This window comes from Platalea leucorodia, assembly GCF_965183815.1.
Source record: "Platalea leucorodia genome assembly, chromosome: 9".
Taxonomy (NCBI): domain Eukaryota; kingdom Metazoa; phylum Chordata; class Aves; order Pelecaniformes; family Threskiornithidae; genus Platalea; species Platalea leucorodia.
Window position 1 is genome coordinate 35360190 of NC_138831.1, and position 25630 is coordinate 35385819.

The 25630-nt window shown below is 42.1% G+C and overlaps 1 protein-coding gene across 1 annotated transcript in view; it reads right to left on the reverse strand.

The window, feature by feature from the left end:
* CHRFAM7A (CHRNA7 (exons 5-10) and FAM7A (exons A-E) fusion) overlaps positions 1 to 22942 on the reverse strand; it is a gene marked incomplete at both ends in the record, with an annotated part of 42743 nt that extends 19801 nt beyond the window's left edge. Inside the window, 2 exons of the mRNA XM_082321682.1 lie at positions 21529 to 21668; positions 22888 to 22942. Of these exons, the coding sequence (XP_082177808.1) occupies positions 21529 to 21668; positions 22888 to 22942 (195 nt within the window). The remainder of the gene's footprint in view (positions 1 to 21528; positions 21669 to 22887) is intronic.
* Positions 22943 to 25630: the final 2688 nt, after the last annotated feature.

Genomic DNA, 25630 nt, shown 5'->3' on the forward strand with positions numbered 1-25630 from the left:
AGGAATACGTTATTAAGCTGCATTGAATTAGCATGCTGACGGAATTGCTGATGATGTCAGCCAGTCAAAGCAGTAATTTGCAATAGTAGCTGTTATTCTCTAGCCATACAAACATAAATTTCATGCCTCTCTCAACAACCTGCTTATAGTGTTAGAGCACATCAAAACTAGTTTGCATGGGATCTTTAATTCATGAATGAAGAAACAAGCCTTAAGAGATCATTCATAGCACCATGAACTAAAGTCTATAGACAAGTGTTGCAAATTAAGGACATGTAAAACATATATATGTCTCTATTCATCGTAGCTATTTTTAGGTCAGATGCAAATACCACCAATGATAACTTATCATTAAAAGTTCGATAGCATTTTCTCAAAGCTCTGTGGGCTGTCCCAGATGAACGTGACAAGTTCCTATAACACCGTGTCCCATCTACTGCACCTGAGCAAAGCTGAGAGCACCACTGCCGTGTGGTTTCTCTGCAGGGCAGACAGTCGTTACATTGCTTTGCACAGGCATAACTGGCTACTCAAAGGTGCAGAACAATTCAGAATCCGTTATGTTGTGGGAAGCTTGTTTCAGGACTGTTGGCTGAATGGCATGTACTCCTGCATCGTTAAACTCTGAGTTAAACTCACATTTTATTCCCAGTGTGATCTCTTTCTACACATGAATGGCCCCAGCCTTAGAATAGTGATGTTTCAAAAATTCCCTTTTCAGTAGCAGGAAAAGATTGTACTAAAGCTGGAGTGCTACTGATGCTTAAGCTAATGATATGCCGTGGGGATTTATTTTGAAGCCCTGAGCCCACAGCATGGTCAGATGAACTACTTTATGAGTACCAGAAAGGAGCTCTACTATGAACCAGCGCACATCACAGAACCAGGCTAGAGAGCCATCACTGAGCAAACTAGCAGAGCTGAGGGCGACAGTAGACTTTTAATCCAGCTGTGCTGCTGGCAGAATGATTCAGCTGCCTGCCACACTGCCAGGCATCTGGGCACATGGCAGAGCCATCGCAGGTTTGCCTGCAGAGACACTGCAGACGTATTCTGAAAGCCAAGAGTTATTCTGAAGCATGATCTTTCACTTAAACCTAGCTCAAAGAGGGTCTCCTGAGAGTATTAACTCAGAAGAAGTAACTTGTACAGTGAAGACAAGCCCTAAATGAAGATGGCCCATGCTGTTTTCCTGGTGTTTCTGTTATTTTAAGCATTTAGAGCCTGAAAGAGTATATTTGAACAAATAACTCCCACTTGGATCACTATATTTAAGGTTCCATCAGTGTTTGAATCATAAATCCCATCATTGCTCCTCAGCTTTAAAACTTTGCTGCATGCTGAGACTTGGTTTATAGTGGGTTGTTTTTATAGTGTTTGTTGGAGCAAATGGCTTCCAACGTTTTAGTCATTATTGGATTGACTCACCCATCACTAGAGGAAAGATTCTGATTTTAGAGGGTTTATCCCTCTCTGTGGTCCCAAGTGAAGGTGGTAAAAGGTGGGGCAGGAGACATCCTGCAGGGTTTCTCCTGGCTAGGAGAGGTTTTTTGACACTGTTCTAAAAGCTTTACAGCAAACTGCATTAATACTGTTTTTCGTCAGAGTTGTGCAGTACTTCCCCATAAAATGATGGGTGGGCTTGAAATGCTTCACAGTACTTCAGCAGGTTTTGTCACTTTGCAGTATTTTGTAAACACTTACTTACAGAAAAAGCGTTGAACACAAAAGCAAGGCAGCTTCTGTTACAAACTCCTACTATAAAGGAGCAAAGAAAAAGGACTTCACAGTATATTCTGAGATGCTGGGACAATCAGTCGGAGAATGAGACCAGAAACGATATTATGTTGTTCGGATTGGTGTGTTTTTTCCCCGTACCAGATACTTTAGGGAACTTGCTGTTCAGATTGTACTGGCCAAGCAGCGCAGCTAATGAAGAGTTAGGTTTCATTTGCGCAGTGGGAGGTGGGTGGGAGGCTACTTCGATCTACTTGATTCATAACTGTAGTCATGATCTGTGAGGGCAGATGGCCGACTGCTACTGAACTGCTTATCATATTATTTTATGGCAGTGTAGTTAATGAAGGGAAAGTAGCTGACATCAGGAAGATTTGAATGGTCCTTCATTCATTTTTGAAGGCAGAGGTAACAATTTCTGGAAGTTTTTGAAGGGAATTGCACTGTCTCCATTTTCTCAGTTCCCATCTCCGGTTTTGTCTATCTTTTCAATTTAAACAGTCTATCAGACCAATCATGTTTGGAAACACAGTATCAGATTCTTACATTATCCTTCCCTTACCCTGTGTTCAACAGAATATATAAAAGAAGAGATGGAAATTTGACAATGCTTTATGAAGGGCATTAGCCTGGACATTACAAACTTTGTAAGGAACATGATCTGCTGACTTTCAAAGGGACGTCAGCACATCTAGTATCCACACTAGAAAAGCTATGCAGCAAAAAGCAAGGGGAAAAAAGAAAAGAAGCCTACATGCCTGTAGACCAGCATGCAGACAGTGACCTGCAGCACCTAGCAAGAAACACATACTTTCCAGAAGACTTGCATAAAGTGATGACCTGACTAAAATCTATTAGCTGTAATTCTTGCACTTCAAATCCAGATTCTTTATTTTTACTTTGTTGAATCTCACCTAAATTACAGAAAAAGTAATGCCTCTTTGAACTGAGCTTTAATTAGTATGAACCTTAATAAAAGAGCTTGTAGAAACATTTTAAGACATCCTTTGTTATAGTAATAATGCTAGGTTCCTGATTGGCACCTTGTAGCAAGACTGAAGTTAATAATTGTAGTCTGAAGTTAAAAATGGGCTGGCAGCCAATGAGAGACACGTAAGGCACTCCCTATATAGATTTTCACTTTCGTTTGCTTGAATGTCATCCTACTGAAACCAGCAGGTTAATCAGTTCATTAGCTCTTATCTCATTGTCTCAGCACTTGCTCATTAAACATTCTCAACATCTTCTGATCCACAATGTCAAATTACTAGTACCTAATGACATTTTTTTTCCATGTCATTTAAAAATCTGTTACGATTAATTTTTGTTTCACACAGCTTGGGGTTTTCTTCCTCTTCCCTTTTAGGGTCATGCACAGAGCTCACTCAACTGTATAAAGTGAAAAAGCCTGAATTCTTACAGGATTAGTACTGAGAGAATGGGCTGGAGGGTGAGTTAAGCACTCATAAAATGGCCAGTTGACAGAAGATCGATGCTATGGCCATACTTTAGGCAGCCCTAGTGACAAGATGAATCTGAGCTCCTCAAAACTTATGGAGAGTAGTGAAGGGGCTGGACTTCTCCATTCCTGCCCATCATGCTGGTGCACACCAGCACCCTGTGTGGCCATGCTCCAGGAGAGGCCAGAGCAGCATTCAATCCAGCTTCACCCACGTGGAGCCCATCCGAAAACACCACAGTGACCTTTCATTCTTTATAACACTAAGTCAACATGGGGAACTATTGCAATTATCCTCCCCTCATATGCCAAGGTTAATGCTAAACTTTTGTATTAAAGGTGGCTCAAGGCTTCTTAGTGGTGCAGGCAAAATTGAATTTTGCTATCTCAGGGGTGAGGATAAAAATCAGTTACTTAAAAAAAGCCAGCCTGATGCTTCTCCAAGGACATGGAAATGAAAACTACAGCTGCTTGCCAAGGACTACCTCTAGTCATCCACAGGTGGGGGCTGTAGCTGCAGCCAGTCTTGATCTTGAAGAATGTAGTAGAGGGTGCAGAGTCAGGCTGCCCTGTAATGGGTGCACATTACCTCTGAAGCCTAAGGCATCACCTACACTGCACCTGCCAAAAGGCAAGATTAATTAAAATGCAAATTTGGAATGAATTAAGGAATGTTTGCGGTTTTTGCATAGGAATAAAAAGCTACATGAAGAGTTGGCAATGTGAAACAGGTTTTTTAGGCAACATAAAGATGAAGAAAAAGGCAGTGTACAGGATTTGTGAGATTAAAGAGATTTGAACTCCTGATGCCTCTTCCCCACCTGACTTCCCTTTCACCACAAATAGAATAGGTTAGTGCAATTAACCTTTGCTTTTCCAGTAGTCAGCAATACACCTTTTTATCATAGTAAAATTTTAGTTTTTGACTCAGCTTACAGCACATATTTCCAATTATGCAGAAAATGCTGTATAAACAGGCATTACCAATGCACAAATAATATTAATAATATTCCATGATCCAGCATGTGAGGCTCAACACTAGGAATAGGCCATAGAATATTTCTGATTTCTTGAAAATAGATGCAAGAAGTGCAAAATGATTCAATAAAAAGGCAAAAGTGGAAAACACAAATTTTCACCGTTTCATTGCATTTTTCGTGAGACCACTTCAAACTTAAACACACATTTATATTTGGTGTTTTGACTTTTGCCATATCAGGGAGATTTTTACATAAAAACAGAGCTCTGACATCTATGACTTAATCTTGTAGTGATGCAGCCTACTGCTGGGACGCAACACTCCTTCAAAATTACAGCAACTGTTGCAAAGTGTTTAAACAGAGTTTAAGATGATGTGTTTTACTTCACAGCCCAGTCAGCATGGTGTGCCAATTCTGCATGACTTGGCCTTGGCCTTGTGCTTGTGCTTGCCTTGGGCCAGCTCCCTTGACGTCAGCTGCTAATTTGCCCTGATTCTGTTGGTGCTAAAAACCTCCTGAAAGTTGGTCTTCATTATTTTGTACTCAGCCACTCCATGCTGCTAGTGACCTTAGTGAAAGTGGAAGGCATTTAGGACATCACGCTTTCTTCTCTTCCACATTCCACTTTAAAGCCAAATTCAGCCCAGAGGCACCTTCACTGCTAGGATGGTATCTGACTCTCTGACTTTCTCACCTTCCAACTCAGACTCTCTCTGGCTCTTTCAGACCTTTAGGGATAAGGCATTGCAGCTGTGCCCGGGATTTAGCTAAATATGTCCTGTAGCATTAAAGTGAGTTTCGTAGTTCAGTCTGTGAAATCCAGCCTGAAAATGTCTTCCTTACTTTGTGTGCTTCTTGATCTTTGGTTTAATTTCTTCTAGCCTTTTTTTAATCAAAGAATTAAAATCTTAAGGCAAACCAAAATGTGAGTATTTAATTAAAGTGAAATTTGAAAAGAAAACTTTTCTATTGAGCTCTTAGGTTTATTAGGTTTGTGATGGATGGCATATGAATTCCTCTTCATACTCTCTACATGCTGAAGGTCTTTGTGAAATAGAGAACTGCTCTGTAGAATTGCTCCTGACTGGGGAAAGCGGAGTTTTGTTGCTGGAGGTAACACAGACTGGCAGAGATTGCTGCCACTATCTGTTTTTATTTTTTAAGAAGGCTAATGTAGGACTGTAAATTCAAAGAGGAGCAAGGCAATAAATGACTATTCTGGGACTAAATGAAATACTTAGAGTTATATGGGAAACAGAGTTTCCCTGTAGGCAGACCCCCTCCTCACCCCCCCCCCCCCCCACCGGCCCCCGCTTTCCTTTGTGATACAGTGAGTAAACTTTATTGAAGTCCCCTGAATCTCTAGACAGGAACAATGCAGGGCAAATCTTAGGCATATTCCCAACACAACCTGCTGTCCTAAGCACTTTCCATAATCTTGCAGGACAGAGTGGCAGTCCCAGTCCCAGATGCAGTGACAGTTCCTCTGTTTCCTATTTGACTTAAAAAATCAGCCTCTTCACATCATGTGAACAGTGCAGCAGAGCTGAACAAGAACCTACGCTAGAACATACAGCTGAAAAAGAGAATGCAACTGAAAAGTATTTGTGAAAGAGTTGAATCATCTACGCAGAGTGTTCGGGCTAATGACTGTTGTATATATTGGCTCCATTGTATAAACAAATTTATAAATATCGGTAGGAGAGGGCCACTGTTAATCCAGTGAAGTTTCCTTCATGAGACAGGTGGGATTAAGGTCCAACTCTGCACTCTCATTCTATTTATTTATTGTTCTTGTTTTGTTTTAGAACCATGACCTACATTCAGTGATTCCTCTGTCTGGCCATATTTACTAGAACTATTTCTTGTACAAATTAAGGAGTGGGCCACACTTCCTAGAAATAATGCTGGATAAACCAAACATTCCAGCTCAAACCACCTCTCTTTAGCAGATAGTGCTCTGCAAGAGCCAAGACCTCATCTTGCTATTACTTCAATTCTGTGGAGCTTCTCACCTTCCAAGTATGACCTGGCTTCATAAATGTTTACTTAATCAGTGTAATGTTTAAAGTTCAAGATATGGAAGATTAATTTCAAAGCAATATCTACTTATGTCATCTTCCTTTGAAATGCATACATCCAGGCTGGCCTACATATATGCGTGTAATGCCATTTTCTTTATTACCTGTGCTGTAGCATAAACCAGTGCCAGCAGTACTTAAAGCTAGCCAGCTATGCTGTACTGGGTCTAACTTTTGGGTATTGCATAAGTATCATCTTTATGGCATATAATACTTAGTATTTGTAGAGCATGTTCCTGTCTTGACAGTTTGTAAGTGTGTCCCTTCCATCAGGAACACGCGAAATTGTTCAGAATTGTTTTGGGGTTTTTTATTGAATTATTATAAATGTGATTAAATGAGTAGAAAATCAACAAATGCTTTTTAAAAAATTACTTTGTAAATCTTCCTTCTAACCTACAAGCACATTATTTTCAGCAAATTAAACACAAGGAAAATGGTGCCTAGCTACAAATAACAATGCAATAGTGCCAAATGAATACTTTACAGTACTGCTACGAAACTATTACATAGCATTACAGATTTTAGCACTGCTATAAATATCTTTAGCAGTGCAGTCTTTGCACACAGTTATACAGCTCAATGTGTAGCAGCTTAGACTGCCACATCTGCTGACATTAGTTCCAGATGTTTGCATGTAGTAACAGTGACAAACAGAAGAGACCGGCTGAGGAACAGAGCAGAAAAAACGCAGAGTGTTACCACAAATGGAAACAAGCATCTGCTGTTGGGTGCAGAGGGGTCCTGGGACAGGGTATGCAGAGGCGCAAGCTTTAGCCATGGTGAAGCCCATTATGGTGAGCTCCTGGTTTCACGTAGCAGAAACTGCAGTAAGATGGTCTGCAAGTCCCTGGGCAACACTGGTGAGAAACAGCATCCAGCAGCTGGGAGGAAGGTGGTGGGAGAGGAGGAAAGGAAATTTCCTGGTGTGAGCGGTGGAAAGATGCCCTGAGCACTAGACTAGCTACCGTTCTGGTCAGTGTTTAACACTTGAGCTAGCACATACAAGGTTTGCTATGAGCTTACCCACAGTTACAATTCAGACTTAGTGACTGTAGAGCTTGCCCTATGTGTAAGTCTAAAAAAAATGGGGATTTTCAGGTATGTGTTCTGTATGGGTATTGAAGCCTGGAGTTCACCTGTCCCATGCACTGTTCAGGTGCACAAGAAGGAGAGAAACAAGAGTGAGGAAGTAAACCTGAATACAACAGACAAGTATGCTTCTGCTTATAGGCAAAGTTCTGTGAAAGTTTTAAGGGTTTCTACAGTTAAAATGCTACAATGTTACTAAAGCATTCTGTACTACTGGGATAGGAGTAGATGCTCATTTTTGGCCATTTGAATATCTTAATTTTTTATTTAAAATAAAGATTAGAAAAATGTCATTTGAATTTTACCTCAGTTAAGGTTGAGTTTGGAGACTGAGATGAGGAGTCTGATTGCTTTGCTTAACTTAATTCAGGTGAAATTGGGGGGGGTGTGTGTGTTTGTTTTGTTTTTTTTTTTAATTGTGCCATGTGTACTCTATTTGCAAGTCTGAAAAACTCCAGTGGTTTCTCCACACCAACTAATCTTATGTGCTTTTGCAAGAAGCATTTCCTTTCTCCCCAGCTACTTTATCTTGCTTTAAAAGAAAGGCAGAGTTTGCTCAAAACATACACAAGTCTTCCCAGATGGATGCAAGTCTTACACAGCAGAAAAGCTGCTGGAGAAAGACCACACAAGAGCCATCTTAAGTCTGGGCAGAGCATCTGTGCAAGGAACCTCCTTAAAATGTGGGAATGTGTTTCTGTTCCATATATACTCTGACAAGGTCTGACAGTTGTGCTTACTATTGACTGTAATAGGGCTTTGTCCTGGCACTGGGCTTGAGACGTATTTTCACCGAGTTTCACAGAAAAGAAGCAGAGATTATAAATATGTGTAAGAGCCTCATGATGTACCATTTCTGTTACCATGGAGACATAATCGTAATAGCAGGGGTTTTTTCTTTTTTTTTCAGTACATCATTGTTAACAAGAGATTGTATTTAGATTTGAACACATTCATCTTTGCAAAGACAAGCAGGGATTGGGCGTATGGAATGAGCAGAGTATAGCATAGCTAATAACATACTTCAGCACATCTTGTGTTAAAAAAATATTCTTCTGAAAAGCAAGAGGAGGAGGTTGCATTTTCTCAAGTTATCTTATGAATTCCCATGATTCACTGTAGGTTTCACTCAGTTCAATTATTAAATATAGCATAGAACTTAAAGTTACATTTATTGCAAGCATGCAAAGTAATAACTGTGTTCTGTTGCTTTATTTACAAATAATTCTTGATTCCACTGTATTCCACAGCAGACTCCCATTGAGAGGATTGAACCCTGAATTAGTGTTAAATACTGGCTCTAGGTGCTGATTATCATTGCCAGTCTGACACAGACAGGCATTCCTGCTCTGAACGCACGCTGGGATCTGGGAACTACCAACCATTCCATAGGCTAAGAGGGAATAATAGAGCCCCCATAGCCCCACTCCTTAGATAGCGTTAAAACAAGAGGGAGTCAAAGCTTTTGAACTTGATTTATTTGCCTAGAGGTTAGCTGCAAAACACAGAAGTTGAAAGGTCAGGCTGTTACACCCAGATGTACCAGTAATGCCAGGACAGCATTATATCAAAGGATTTGCCTCTATTTTTATTCTTGCTAATCAACTTTAAGTCATATTTGACTTTTTACTAAGCCTTTCTCCTCAAAATGTTCATAAGTCATACAGAAATGCTGTTACAGCATGTATATATAGCAAACTGAAGTGGAAGGAAAGTGAGTGATTTCTTCAAGGAGAGAAAAGAAAGTTATGGAAGAACAAGAAGCTGAACACAAAGCTGTCTCTTCCTCTCCCTTCGTGTGATCAGAGCACACAGCTCTAGCACCAGCCTGCTGCTGGCATTCTTCTATTTTTGTGAATAATAGCAACAGAAATTTCCACACCTGACCAGAGCATGTTGTCCATGTTTTAGCATCAGTTCACATGCTGAAACTGCAGAACCTTTGAGGAACACTAGAGCGAAAGAGATAGCGGCATCTGACTAGGACACAACCGTAAGGAATAGCTCTGTCCACTACCAATGGACATAGTTAAAGCCAACTTCAGAGGACCAGGTAGCAAAGTGCCATTACTCATCCCAGACAGTCTCTCTAACTATACTATCTTATCTCCATCTTTCCAAGTGTAGGCAAATTAAGCAAGAAGGAGTAGCTCCAAAATTCCTGTGATATGTAACATAATCCATTATCCTTGACGTCTTGGGGTCTCTGTTTAATCTAGGATATAGCACAGACATCACCATGGCAATTAAAAAATTCCCTGGAGAAGGATATAGTACAAAATACATTGCTTATCCTGCTGAACGTCTCTGCAGCTCTTGACACAGAAGCGTTACAAAGGCACCTTAATAACTCAGGAAGAGAGGATGAATCAGCATTACAGAAATTCTCGTTATTCCTTACCCTACATCCTCTGAGGGACAGGTTTGAGAGTCCTCTTTTACAGGGTCTTCATTTTCAACTTTCCCTAAAAATCCATATGGTCCCCACTTCTCTTTAATGCCTGTAAAGAATCACTGACAAAGGTACTGAGAAACCGTGAGCTTGGCTCAGAGAAATATAGTGATGAAAATCAACTGTGTGTCTCTTTCTTCACAAATGCAACAAGCGTCACGACTGAAATGTCAGAACACCCACACAGTCCTTCAGGCTGTTGTTTTCTGCAACACAAAAGAGCAAACTCTCTCCTATGAAAAGAGCATTTCTGTCTGGTGGGATCAGAGATGGAGTGAGCACTCCAAAATCCATAAAAATGCTTACTTGAATTTCTTGAGCTTAGTGGGGGATTCAGTCAAACTTACCAATGCTCATTATTTTTTCTGTCTTCATTCTTGCATTTAGTAGCATTGGTGGTAGTGGGTAAAAGGCCTGCTTCTTACCTCTCAGATACTTAACTGACACAACTGTGTAGTTCCTGAGTATAATTATGGGGATGCCAACCACAGAAATATGTTAATACTCACGGCTGAACGCAGAAAACAAGCCAATAAAAGTCCAAAGTAGTAGTGCTGTATAATTAAACATGTGCGTGGGTCCACCAACTCTGCACATGATTATCAATCATCTTCCCTTCAGGCTACTCCACCATGAGGATCGTGTAAGCAATATGGAGATGTGATGATAGGCCATGCAAATATGGCTTCACATCACTACCAGAGGATTTTGGAGAGATGAACTGGATAAATAGCATATTCTTATGGTGCTGCCAATGAGCAGCAACATGGCTTCATGCCATGCTCTTAGCACTTCCCAGTTAGCTGTTGTTGAAGCCAGTGTTAACAGCCTTTCCTTTTTACAAATCAAATTCTAGTTTCAGATAACAGGCATGAACATGCAAGCATAAATGAAGGTTAAATCCAAATATAAGTTTACTTCAGGCTTCTTCTGGTTATTCTTGGGAAATAATTCTTTTAATTTTGAATAAATTAACAATTAAAAATAAATTACTTAACACATTAAAAATAAATTATTTAAGTAATTAAAATTGTAAGTGAATTTTAAAAGATTTCTTTTTCTATTCAAGCGCTTGTACATATATGCTCCCTGCTGCCAACCCATTGTGAGATCTTCTTCCTTTTTTTTCTTTCGCCTTTTTTGTCACCCGTAGATATATTTAGATTGGGAACAGTTGGATTGTTTAGTAGTCTATTCAGGCGAACATGGTGAGGAGTTCAGGAGAAACCGAAGAATTCACATCTGTATCATCTAAATTTGAAGTAATTAACATTTGAATGTTTCTATGTTAATACGCTGTTCATAGATAGAAAAGTGTTTGCTTGCAATCCATTGACAATACTTTGTTCAACTGTCAGCACTATTAGATTTGTAAATTACTAAAAACTTTTTATAGTGTTCTAAGAGAAAAGCAGGCACTGTATCTGCACAGGTCTGAGAATACAGCCTTAGAATTGAAACAGAACAGAAACAGAACACCACCTAGTCAATTGTTCAGGAGCCATAGCCTATCAGGACTACCATTTCCATTTAAAAATGTTAAACCAGGACTGGTAATCTAATCTAGTCCCCTAGCGCCTCTGGTAAGACAGGTGCTCGCAAGGATGGCGTTAGAGGTTAGGTGCATTGCTTTAGCAGCACTTCCTGCCTTCCCTGGCCATCATCCCTGAAATTGCTGCAGCACCTTTCCTGCCAACTTGTGGACCCACACAGATCACGTTACAGGAGTGGGGCATAGGCCATGATGGTTAGGTGTGGGTTGCGTTCCCCCAAATAATTCATCCAGCCCACAGGATCTTCCCACAGCACTTCCAGTAGCCTTCCCAGAAAAGAAATGGGTCCAGCAGGGGCAACCGCCTGCATTTGACTCCTTCCTCAGTGCGCGTTGACACTGCAGTCAGAGGCAAATCAAATCCAGGAAGAACCAAGTGAACTCCCATCTTCACGTGCACAGTAAAACAGGCTTTCCCAAGAAGCACCAGGTTTATAGAGCATGTAATTAGTCTGCGTGTGCACAAAAAACACAGCAGACAAGCAGAGAGACTAGACTGCACAGAGTGTATCGGCTCATGCCACGGCTGGGACTGAACCTGCAGGTCTTCCAGGAGCCTGGCAGCAGGGAAGTAATTTAACAGGCAAAGAAGGTTTAACAATGCTGATCTAATACTTTACTTGTACTTTATGGAGCCAGATCCTCAGCCAATGCAGATCAGTGTAGCTGTGCTATCCGAGGACAGGAACATTGCTAAAGAAAAATATGGGGCTTTCAAACATTTCATACAAATTTCCACAGACTGTAACAAGCTGATCCATACTGGTCAAAACAAAGGATATGAACGCAGGTATTAAGTAGTGACGTGATGTATTGTCTAGTACTTGAACGTGACAGAAATATTGTCATTTTAACCGTATATAGTCTTTTAAAAAAGAGGAACAATTCTGAATATTACAGGGAGTATATTCATTTCAGTCCCCAAACTTGTGTGAATTAAAAGCTCTGTATAAGAACAAGTATTACTTAGCCAGACCTGACTTCCAGAAATTATGTCTTGTGCTGTAATTTTGTTTTATTAGCTGATACTAAGGACTAGTAATAATTACTAGATGATGTGACTTTGCAAATTCTGTTGTTCTAGTAAGAGAATTTATTTTGTAGGACCTTAATCATACTCTTCACAGTAAGGATGCAAACCTTCTTCATCACAAGTGGCATACCTGTAGATGTCTACTCACTTTTTTAAGTTAATAGAGCATCCATACCAATGTAGTTAGAAAACAAAGAAATTAAGTACTGAGCTTGTATGATTCGTGCTAATTATTTATATCACAACATATGAGAAAAACGTTAGAGAAACTGCTTTGCTTTACTCATATTAAAAAAACAAACAAACAGAAAAACCCCAAGTGATTTGTATTACAATTCCAAAGACCTCTCCTGTGGAACCAGAAAGCAGAACAGCAGTTCTGATGTTCACATACAATGAACATTTCTAATGTCCTCCAGTTAACTATTATCAGGAGGTTTTTTATAGCCTTTAGTCAGTCCCTTTTTCCTTCCTGCAAACTGCCTAAATTAGTTTAAATTCATTGCTTCACATTCCATCCTACAGAAGAGAGACTGTGTTTAAAATATCTTTCCAGATCTAACACTGTTTGAGAAGACTAGGTAAAAGAAAGATGCTGAAGGAAAAAATAGTCAAAAAAGCCAGAAGATATTTAGAAGCACAGGAAAAATGGACAAATATCACAGAAATAATGTTGCAGTTTCTCTTAGTATATCAGTATCTCACCACAGTAGGGTAGGGAGAGGTGGTGTCTGCTTGATCAATTATCAGAATATTTTAGACTGTTATTTGAAAAGATCTGTTCTTCATATTTCATGGGGAAGCAGAATACTCTGTTTTCTGTTATAATCCAGTAACTTTCATAGGTCTTAAACTAACTAAAAATATCGGAAAGCACATCCCAGCACTGTTCCAGTTTTCTGAACTCTCAGGAATAAATCATGGTAGAATGGAAATGGCTGCAACATGAAAGTGAAAATAGTTTCTCCCTTTAGCATGGAGGGAATAAAGATCAAGCAGCAAAGGGAGAGGAAAATAAAGCTTGGAGAGACTTTTTCTAATGTACACGAATGCTAAAAATTAAAAGAATAATGCAGATTTGATGAGCTTCTGCCACAACCATTGTTTGCAAAGAGGCTGCTGAGGCTTGATAAACAGCTTAGGAACTTCTTTAGCACCGTTTCTCAATGAGGCTCTTGATTTGGTGGTTTTATTAATCTTTCCAGATTTAAATTTCTTTTTTCTTTTTTTTTTTTTTTGGCGGGGGAGATGTTTGTTTTATAGTCTGTTTCTTTACAGAAGCTGTTCTGCTTCTTTGAATGACAGCATAATTTTCTTTTTAAAATTTCAAGATATTTCACGTTACTGTCTTGCTCGGTGGGTCCAGGGTATTTGATTGCAAATACTGAGTTGCAGATTCTTACACAGAGGCTTTGCTAAGCACTGTATGTAAGTCACTCAAGTCAACTGTATCACGCTGTGTAAAATTAAACAAGGATGAAAGCCCTTGAATATATAAATCTAAGTCATCCAAGTAACCAAGGGCAATGTAGGACGAGCAAACTTTGACTGAGTTCAGATAAACATAAAAAAGTTTGCATGCTTTCATTTTTCCTTTGGTCTGCACAAGTGAGTTGCACAGCCTAAAGGAACAGGATTTCTCCTGAGATTCTGCTGCTGCTCACTACATACAAACAACTATTCAGCACTTTTCTTTCCCCTAACTAGAAATTAAAAAAAGAAACAGGAGAAACTGGAAGATAAGTGAAAACTGTTGTGTAGTGAATGATTTAATTAGCTAGTAAATGTCTGGAGGAACCATGAAAGGTTCCTGACTAAATGGTGTTACGCAACATAAGTAAGAACTTGAATATTCAGGTAGATAAATAACTAAATTCAACTTCTTAAATAATTTATTAAATGTTGATTCTTCTGCTAGTAAAAAAAAAAAAATATTATGATCAGAGTTGACCAAAATGGACACATTCATACCCACCAAAATGTTTGTCACCATAAGTCTTGCTACAGAAGTCACCAGCTAAGATAGTATTGATCCAGCAATTTCCCAAGTTTAGCAGCTTGGCTCAGATAGAGATGGAACTAGCTTGTTTTTTTGCTAAATATGTGACAGATTTTAAGTGAAGAACCACCACGGGTAGAGGTTTGTGAGCAGTTTAAGCTAATCTAAATCCAAATTAAGTATAGGTCATCTAGAAAAATGACTACTCAAAAAATTGGTACAGCTAACTGCTGAGTCCCAGAGGCACTGGTGCAAGCCAACAGGGTAGGTAGGAACATGAGGCCAGAAGTTAGTGAGATCATCTCTTTCAGCAGCAGAGTGCTGCTTCGGACGTTCACAAAACAGTACCCCTAGTTCCACACAGAAAGTTGGTATAAATTGTAGATTCAAACCAGAAAGCCCCAGAACACAGTAATGTTTTCAACAGTTGCGGAGTAAAATTGCTGAAATTCCTTAGAAAAATCTAAGACGACATATTAATGAAAACTAGTATCAGAAAGCCATTGGACTGATCTCAATGCAATAATTCTTCTAGTCTTAACTTCAGCATTTTTATGCTAAAGTTTTATTTAACACTGTCTTGTACGCGTCAACAGTTAGGATATAAATGATTCTGATGTTAAAAGAATCTAGTCTATCACAACATAATTAGTTTGTAAATGTTTTGGAACAAAGATGCTCTTTTCAGCTGTGTTTGCATATCATGTAGCACAGGGAGAGTCTGGACTGTGACTACAATTATAGTTGAATGAATGATAAAAATAATACAAATCTCTGCCCTCATACAGAGGCAGTACTGATCTGTCTTTGGTTCCAGTTAAGAAAGCACTTAGGCATCAAATTAAACTCGTTCAATCCAACCAAAGCCTCCAGCAGATGGATTATTTCCAGTGCATCCAAATATTTCTTAAAATATAGTGCTCAAAATTTCACATAATTTAGGCTTTGAAAAAAACATGCATCAAATGGGTCAAACCAGTCCTTTTACTCTACTTTTACAACAAGACAATGTTAAATTCTAGTTTTGCCGTCAGTATTCTCTAATCCCCCCCCAAACTTATGTCATCTGCAAATTTAATAAAAATATTACTTGTTCTATCTTCCAGGTGAAATGAAATCAAAACACTGACTCAGTATAGGTTCCTGGGGAATCTCACCATTTTTACAGTGAACCATTGACAACTACTCTAAGATTTTCTAACCAGTGCTGCCATGTGGGTTTACAAAGGCCTTATTCTCTAGTGTTCTGCTAAGAATGTTATTCAAAGAGGCTTTATTAAAATAAAAATATGTACCTTGCTGCAAATAGTCAAGAAATCTGGCATACTTCACCAAAAGTATCTTTGTGCCCTGTACCCAATTTTTTTGAAGAAGGAAAGGTGCCTCAAGTTTCTGGAAGTGGTTTTTAGTGTTGTTCCCAAGTTGGAACATGGGAAGTTCTGCTTAGATGTTAGGAAAACAAGTCTACCATGATGATAGTTGAGTGCTGAAACGGGTTGTGCGGGGAGGTTGTGGAATCTCTCTCCATGGAAGTGTTCAGTACTTGACTGGACGCAATCCTGAGCAACGTGATCTGTTTAGACATATTTGGAGCAGGAGGGTGGACTAGATGACCTCTGGAAGCCCCTTCCAAACTAAAATAATACTGTAGGATTCTTCTACTCATTTAGATAGCAGTAAAAATTGAGTTTGAACTATCACTGTGTATCTGAATGTATTCCAGTTCTTCACGTCTGTGTCTCTAAGCAGTAATTTGCAGTGTAAATGCATGATCATTTTGCATTAATTTCTAAGGTTCATCTTCTGACTTTTGGGGATGGAATTCCCTCAGATATATTTCTCTTGTGTTAACTTACAGTAGATACAAATATGTCTACTGTAAAAATGTCAGGCTAGGCACAAAATTAATACCTTCGTGATCACTGTATTTGCTTTTCTATGCCATTCACTATTCTGCAGGAGATGTAGAAGAGTAAGAACAGCACTGCTGCTGTGTCTATTCCTAGTGTTTGCTCTAAACCAATAGGTAGCAGCTGAATATTCTCCTCTGATGTTATTATTGGGATGGATGTTATAAGAGAAAATAAGAATGTTAGAAGGTACTTGCCTCTACATAGTGTTCAAAAAAGTGGTGGCTGTCATTTTATCCAGTGTGGAAATTATATAATATCAGCATATTTCAAGAATCTGTTTCTCAAAAATGCACATGCTGGAAGTTTTTCCTAAGCATAAGTTAGGTTCATACTCCATGCCAACACTGAAATACTAGACAGGCAGAGGCCAAAGACCAACTTTTTGTGCAGGTAGTGGGTTTTCCATGAGGTGAGATGTAGAGAAAAATAAGTAGCTTCTCTACATCATGTTCCTTATTTTTTTGACATTGTACTGAAGCTATGACCTTGACCATCTGTGATCATCCATTAACGCCTCTTCCTCTCCTGCCACTAAGGTATGCAGATACCCTTAGTATTTGTCTGCTAAGATTCTCCTTCTGTGCTTATTCTTAAATTTTGCTTAGTTTTCTTAAGTCAGATATTTCCAAACATTTTCTGATTCAGATCCAGAGAGATGTTTATTATCAGCCTATTCGTTCAATATACATTCCTTTCCTGCAAGGAGTTTTGCAACAAGATTTCAGCAAATCAGAGAGGAAGTAGGTTATTTTTCATTTCTTTCATCAAATTGCTTGGCATTTCTCATTTCAAGAAAATTGAAACAATTATAAAAAGCAAAAGAAACCTCTTATTCCATCTTCTCATATTATAGTAACTCAAATGTCCTTGAAGGGCACTTCTGGCCAGTTGGCTGTCTCCACTTTGTTTTCACTTCAGGATGATTTAACTGCAAGATTGTTTGCAAAGGTTTAAGAGCAGTGATTTTTCTATTAAGGAATATAGGAATAAAGGAAACTGAAAGATACCTCGGATCTCTCTCTTGAAAGTTCTTATTAACTTGACACAGAAGCTTTTTTTAAATCCACTCTTTTCAAACCTCTTTCTTTCCATTTTGCCCCCCATCCTCTTCCACCTAAATTCCACCTTTCTTCCAAACTCTTCTGCTGTCTGTCAGGTCTACCATGCATTCCCACTTCTCCTCTAAGCACTCCCGCAGTTTCCTAGCTCTACTCTTCACTCACGTTTTCCCAAATTGCATTTTTCTCATGCTGCCAGTGTTTTCCCTCCCCATTTGGCAACACTTTGTATCATTTACTATGCCAGCTTGCATTCTCATTAGACAGTTCATTAACTCTGTTTTCTAGTGGACTAAACTAAGTTGGGGCAATCAGCACTTACAGGTCCCTCAATGTGTAGTCCTGACACTAGCATGCATATTAATATGCAATACCAATAAAAAGAAAAACATATCTGCAAGCATAGGTTAGAAATAATTGCTAGTTTTAGAAGGAAAGGGTTAAACTAAAAGTGTAAGGTAGGAAACATGCACTGTATTAGGAAAAGATTTCATATACTGTCTCCCCTTTCCTATCAGCAAAGTCAGAGTGGAATGGAAGAGACTTCAAGTAAGGAATAGCAGCAGCCAGGATCCAGCCTGGCTCAATCTGTCCTGGCATGGGTTTGACAGATCTGCTCTGGATAGGTGTAACTCCCAGTACAGCTTCTATCAGCTGAGAAGCCATTAAAGTGAATATATAAACTACAGGAAAGTATGATGGTGACATGTTTTGTTTCTAGCTTGTTAAACCAGTAATTGTTATTGCAAGTAGCTGTCATTCCCACCAGCATTTGCTTCTTGTTGACAATGAAGAAAACTCATTTGTTTTATAGTGTGAAGCTTAATTTACTCCATGGTTGGTTTCTTTCTTTGCCTGTCAATCCCAGATCTCTGAGAAAGAAGTCAGTTTTATAGCAAGCAGAATAAGCTGTAACTAAACTACCAGTACAAAAACTATGGCTTCTTACTGATTATGAAGGGATTTTTTTTTAAAAGCACATAGGATCAAAAACTCCCTTTTGAATCATATTAGCCAAGACTGCCAGTCATTGACTGTACCCAGATGGGCTAGTGATCTGTGGATATTTGCCCTTCAGTTGGTATGTTTTTTAATTAAACTTGACAACTCCAGAAGAAATTAACTCTGTGAAGTTGACTGCCTGCTGGCCTTTAGCCATTTGTGTCTCCAACAGCCAACTGTTCATACAATAGTCAAGGACATGGTTATAGCTACGTCAGGACTGCGGGGAAGAGAGAGCCCCACTATCAACTCATAGAAATGCAAAGGAAACCTTTATAGTATAGATGCAATTTAAGTAGGAAAAAAGTCTGGCAGGCATTCAGCTTATTCTATCCAGGAAACGTTTTTGATGACGTAAAGAAGGCTTCTGTAAGCTGTGTCATCATTAGGAGGGCTTGGCCATACAACAGACCTTTCCCAGGGTGGTTAATACTTAAAAACACGTTAGCTTAACATATTCAAGCCAATCTATAGAATGACACCAGAAGTGCGATTTCTGAAGCCAGGGAAAAAAATCGGTCTATTCACAGCCCTGTTTTATTTTGCATCAAAGTGCTTTTTCGAGCTCTCCTGTTCTGAAATAATTCTGAAATGAATTGTATGTAGTGTAGTGCTAACAACAACAAAACCAAACCAACCACAAAACCCCACAGCATCAGGGTTTTTATCCTGGTTATCAAAATAAACTAAGTACTAGAGAAATGTTTCCTGAGCACACAGTTGTACAAAAAGAGTTGCACAAAAATCCTTTGAAGGGAACTCTGCTGTCCTGTACCAACGCAAAAGATCCTCCAGTAGCTGTGTGAAGGCAATACTGCAGCAGTAGGTCATTTCCCAAAAGGGAGCTACAGAAGAAGGCCTTGTAAACTTAAGTCCATGGTTGGGAAGGGGTTTTATTGAAGCCTGGTTTAAGATTCAGTTGAAGCACCGTGTACTGAGCTGAGTTCTGCAGAGATACATTAAAATGTGAAGTTTTGCTGAGGTGCTCAGTTTGAACAGGCCTTGAACAGACTGGCTAAGCTTTCCTGAACATATTGGCCTATTACTACCGAAGATAAAAATCTAACTAAACCCAGTGATACACAGAATGTATAGCTACAACTGAAAGCTCTAGCCAGTAGGAGCTGCTGCAGAAGCCACTAAGGGGCCTGATGCACTGGAAAGAGGAGCTAGAGCAAAGCTCCGTCACACAGACAATATGGGGCCAAGAGAGAACCAAGTGGTTATTTCTGCCCTGTCCTCCACATTCCCTGCCGTACATGGCAGGAGACCCGTGAAGGTTTGAGCCAGCGAGAATAGCTGCAGCAGTAGCCCAGATGGGGACCTTCAGGCATTCAGACCTTTGAAGCAGTCTGTCCATGCTGCCCTTCGTTCTCTTCACTTCAGCTTTCTTCTCTTGCTTTCCTCTGACCTGCCCTGTCCTCATGACTCCTGCTGCCCTTTGAATGCCTCTTTCTTTGTGTTAACTTGACACATTCTAAAGGAATCCAATTAGAAGATGAATGCTGAAATTAATATATCCCTTATTAACACAGTATCATTTATTCCTTTTGTGTTGTTCCTTGCTTTTATGCTTCTTCTGTTGTCTCTGATTGTCCAAAGGCATTCTTGCTTACTTGTCTATTTAGACTGACTCTTTGTGACAGGAGTCACCTACTACTTCCGTCTGCAGAGTGCTCAGTGTGAGGAGATCCCCTTTTTTCAAAATCTCTATGCCCACCCATAATAAACATCATTAATAACAAAAGCACACCCACATACAGTTAGTGGGATGTTAGTGTCATCTGTTACATCAGCCCACTGGTACAGGCTTTTGTCTCACATCAAAGTTTTGGCAGACGCCAAAGTTTTGGTAGACAGCCATGCCTGGCTGTCCTCTCCTAGCTGTCAGGTGCCCGTACAGTACAGCCACAGTCTGCATCAAGTTCAATCTGCCAGCACCTTTTGAAATCGTTGCACTCTACATAACACATATTCTTCCCTTGCCGTCATTCAAAGAATATATGACTCCATATAGCTTCTGTTCTGCTCGCTGGTATCAGATATATTAAAACTCAACTGCTGTAGACAAGGATAGAACTGACATATTTTGCCTGTTGGCTTTAGTGGCACTGACACTGAAACAGCTCACTGACTACGACTGCCTACTCTCACTACAGCAAATAGTAAATATCACACCAGAAATACACATCCTAGTTTTCACCTTAGGTCTAATAAATCTAAAACTTGCAAAAAATGTGCATAGAAACTATGAGCATTTAAACCTGCAGAGTTCTCTCTGTGTGTGCTGACCTTTAGATACTAAATGAACAGTGTCTGGATTTTGGCAATTGGCAGCTTGTAAGGGAACAGAAAGCAAGCCACTTGTCATGAATAATCCCATCTTTCTTTCTTTTTTTTAATTTTGTTGTGCCTCGAACTTTAAGCATCTGATGGAAAGATAATGGCATTTTGAGGTTAACTACTAGTTTTAAGTAATTAACTTCTTTATTAGTGGCCATAGCTAGTTGAATTCAGTAAAAATGAATACTGTAAACCCACTTACATGTAGAGTTTGATCTCTGTGCCACTGTGACAGAGTGGAGCTTAAATTACTCATATTTGGACCCAAAAGATCCTACAGCGCATTTTACAAGCCTGCCAAGCACTGCACAGGAGTATCTGTTGATATACCAAACAACTGTGGTTGCAAATAGAGCAGCTAAAATTTAAGCATATAGAATGTAGCAATCTTGTCTAAATAAGATAAGAAATAATATAACTTGGATTTTGGCCAGGGCACCCCCTTTCTCTCCCCCACATCTCCAAAAATAAGAAGCTCTTTAGTGACGACCAGAAATCAAGAACTTTGGTCTTGCGTATCCCCCCCCCGACTACGCTTCTTGTTGGTTCTAAGTACAGTTAAGGATTCAAAAGGCAAAGTATGCAGTTTGAGCTTCACTTTAAATGTTTCATACTGCTAAGAAGGTTGGGAAATATTGACAAGAGATCTAAGAAAGAGGCAAACTTTACTTTTAAGTTTAGTTCTTTAAAAAGGCAGGCAAAATTTGGCATTGTGTCTTGAATTATTTGTGCTTTCCAATATCTTGCAGTCTTCCTTCACTGTTACAAATCTCCATTCTAGGAAGGAAAAATCCACGACACAGTTTCCTAGAAGGTTACAGACTCACCACATCCATGATCTGCATGAGGCTGAGAGTGAAATAGACAGTGAGTGGCTGGGAATCATTTGCAACTGGTCGCTCCAGAGGGTTGTAATTTTTCAGCAGCTCCTTGTAAAGCTTCCTTTGGAACTCTCCTTGCAGGGACTCTTTGGGCACAGAAATAAACAGACAAATAATTAGGATTCTACATCAGAAAGTAAGGCTAGGACATATACTCTTTTCCTGCTATCAGATACTATGTATCTGTTATTTTACCTGCTGCATTCCCAGAAAAATGACACTGTAATTCATATAGTTCATTAGTTACTACAACAAAATCTTATCACAAACGTATCACTCTTTCTTTTCATCCCAGCCTGTAAGGGGGATTCCCTCTTTGATCATTTCTTGGCTGGCCAGGAGTGATAAATTCTAAATGCTAATGATGCTTCGTCAACATACGCACCCGTTGGTCCAGCAGCAAGAAGTGATGAAGAGGAAATACACTACCTGTATTTTGACAGCTGTCCTGGCAAAGCTATAACCAGAAAAGCAGAACACAGATATGGCAGAGGGCATCAGCAAGACAATGGGAGGAAAATGGCCACAGGTTAGACTGAATCCTGCTCTCAGACTGCTTCAGATTGAGAACTCTTTGGGGCAAGTACTCTCCGCTTTGTTCTCTGTTCATGCAGCTATGAATAAAGTGGGGGTACAGGGTTCCTGGCAGAGATGATAGGCACTACATTAATATACATTATAATATTCGGGGATTTCTGTCCTTCTTACACCTCAAATCCAGGGAGGGTCTTTATTCTGTCGTTTTTCTATGGAGGGCGAGGGAGCAGGTCCACATGGATGGAGCAGAGTAGACCAGGGACAGAGGCAGTTTCAGAACGAAAGGAAATTTGGGTCAGGGTAGGAACAGGTCCCCTGGATGCGAGCCCTCCTGTCCCCACTCCAGACGGACTCCCCTCTTCCCTGTGTCCTAGTCCTGAACTCCCCCCGCAAAAAGCCAGCCTCTGCCCTGAAGCAGCTACCATTTGAGTGCCTTGAGGGAGTTTGGTCCCCCATCCCCATTGCTCTGTCCATCTCCCCTGTCCCTCCCCGGCAGCTCCCGGCGCCGGCAAGCCCGCAGAGCGGCCCGGGACAGAGGACAGCCCCCCGCCGCAGCGGCGAGACGCAGGGAGAGGGCTGACGGGGACGGCGAGGGGCCGGGGACCCGCCGCGCCGCGGAGGACCCGGGGCAGCCGCCCTGCCCTGCCCTGCCGCCCGCCCCTGCCGCATCCCGCCCTGGCTGCCGGCGGCTGCCCGCTCAGCTCGCGCTGCCCGCTCAGCTCGCGCTGCCCGCCGCCGGCAGCCCGCGGGAGCGCGGCGTCCACTCACCGCGCACGAGCCCCGCCGCCGCCAGCAGCCACACCGCCAGCTCCGGGAGGCCCATTCCGGGAGACCCAGCGCGGCGAGGGAGGGTGACGGCAGCAGCGGCTTCTCCCGCCGCCAAGCCCCGCCGGCCCCGAGCGGCGCGGGCGGGCGCCCAGCAGGGCTGCGGCGCGGGCCGAGCCGCGGATCCGGGCCGCTGGGAGCCGCCGGCGCCCCGGGGAACCTCCGGCAGCTCGGCCCCTTCCTGCGCCCGCGCCGGAGCTCGCCCTACGGCGCTGCCGGCTCAGGCGGAGCGGAGGAATGCTGACGGCCCGCCTCCGCGCCCTGCCTCTCCGCCTGATGGAGTTCCCTCCCTTCCCTAATCCTTGAGCGTCCGCGGCCCGGAGGGGAGGGAGCGGAGCCGCCGGCAGGCTGTTACCGCAGCCGGAGCGGCGCGCTGCGCTGGGCAAAGCGGCCCCGGCGTTATAGAGACGAGAGCGGGGGCAGCCCCCTCCCCTGCGGGGCAGCCGCACCCCGCCCGCAGCCCGCAGCCCTCCCCGCTCCCGCGGGGCCGGTCCCCGGGCCCCGCCAGCTGACGCCCTCCCGCAGCGGCCTGGGCTGCGGCGGGGCGCGGGCTGCCGGCCCCCCCGCCGGCGGGACGGAGTCGGGAGGAGCGCGGGCGGCTCCGGGCGGGGCGGGGCGGGGCGGGGCGGGGCGGGGAGGGGAGCCGGCCCTGCCCGCCCGCCCGGCTGCCGGCGGGGCAGCCTGGGGGCCGCGGGGAGGCACACGCCCTGCCCCGCTAGCCGGAGAGCCGCAGGGCATCGGGTCCCTGAGGGCCACGGAGCTGCCCTCCCAGCTCCCCTCCCCTCCTCAGCCCAAGTGCTCGGTCATTCTCCTTTGCCATCAGCAGCGGCCGCTGCTGTGGAAGGCATGAATTAGCCCAAAGGGCAGCAGAGTGCCCAAAGGGCAGGATAGCCGCTGCCTGAGGCGAGCCGGGCAGCGGGAGGGGAAGGCAGCCGGGGTGGGGATCCAGGGCAGGGCCAGTCCCTGCTGGCCTTAGCCAGGAATTTGGCTTCGGTCACGTTTTGGGGAGGAGGGAGATGGGCAAAATGATGTTGCACACATGGCTGTGAAATCCCCGCCAGAGCTGCAGGGCTGGGGGCTCAGGTGCTAGACGTTTCGTCTAGATAGCGGGAAAACAACCATAGCTGAGAGGCGTTGTGTTTAGTGCTTGACACATGACAGAGTATAATGATGCCCAAGCTCCTGCCTGGTGTAGGCATAATGCACCACAGTTAGAAAGCAGGCCTAGAAAAGTCAATGTATTTTGTCGATTGGGGGCAACCCGAGTAGCCCAGCACATCGGTGCATGATGTGTTCCAGCTGTAACGTACAGGAGGACGGAAACATTCCCCTTTTCAAATGAGCCAACGTGCCGAACAACTTTACCAAGGGGTGGTGGAAACCAGCGAGTGGTGATGGTAACTCTCCAAAAGCCAAGCCATAGCTGATATAGGGGCATACACTGTCAAGTTCTCAAGTATTTTTTTTAACAGTCCATCTAGGTTGAGTTTATTATTTGTCCTTTTGGTTTTGTGGTGGTTTTATTTTTCTGTGAGATCTTGGCCTTTTTGGACTAGCTAGCAGAAAGGAGCGAGTTGCTAGGGGAGGTCTGTGGTGTTCACAGAGAAACCGAGTGTTACGATCCATTTGTACTTCAGCCCTCCCATGGCAGTGCTCTTAGTACCTGGATTTTTGCCTTGTCTCATTTTGGGAAGGAAACTCGTTTTCTTTCCTCCTGCTCCTGTTACCCCCTGCTGTTTTGGCACAGGTGCCCCAGATCTTTCTGGGTGTACAGTAAACAGCCTAAGTTGTTCAGGCAAGAAATCTGGAGAGGAAATCTACAGTTCATGGCTGACCTCTGCTGTTGGCTCATTTTTTTGCTCTGCACATTGCTTTGTTGACACCTGCCTCACCCCGGGTCGGGAAGGCAGGGTCAGCAGTGAAAGCACTGTAGAAGCATGCACAGCCCAAGGTCCTCAGGGCTCTGTGACAGGACTCAAAAGGTAAACCCTCCAGGGGATGGTGCTGAAACCCCAAATTCCAGTAGTATAAGCACTGAAAGAATAATTCGTAACTATTTCTTTTATAAATCTTGACTTATTTTTTGTTTGTGGTGGTCTGATTTGTTTTTGATGTTAGGAAATTAAATTTTATAGGCACTTCAGAAATTCTCCTCTTTAGATATTCTTTAATAGCAATCAGCAGCCCAACTCCTTGATTAAATTGTGTTCCATCAGGTGCATTCCTTCTAAAGGGTTTACCTTTCTAGTCAGAGATTCTGGTATGAATGCACACAAACAGCAGGAAGGGGTTATGTTTGCTTTCTGTAGACATCCTGGCTATTACAAGTTAATTTCACAAATATTTATATGGGTTGATAGTCTAAATACTAGCAGAGAAAGATTAACAAACACTATACTGAAGTCCTCTAAAAGCCTTCATTTATGGCACAAGTTATCTTTGTAAAAGTCTATTGTTTACAACTTAAAAGCAAGCTGTACAGTCTGTGGCCAGCAGAGGCTCTTTTCTTTGCCTCCAATGCCCACCAGAGATAAGACCTGCTCTTCTTTGAGCTTTAATTCTTCTTTCTGTTGTATGCTTCCAGCCCAGTGATTTGGAGGGAGCTGTTTCCCCTCCCCAGATAATAACTTTTTCGACACAATGATGAATGCAAGTTCATTTTACAATTACAGGCTGTAGAAACTAT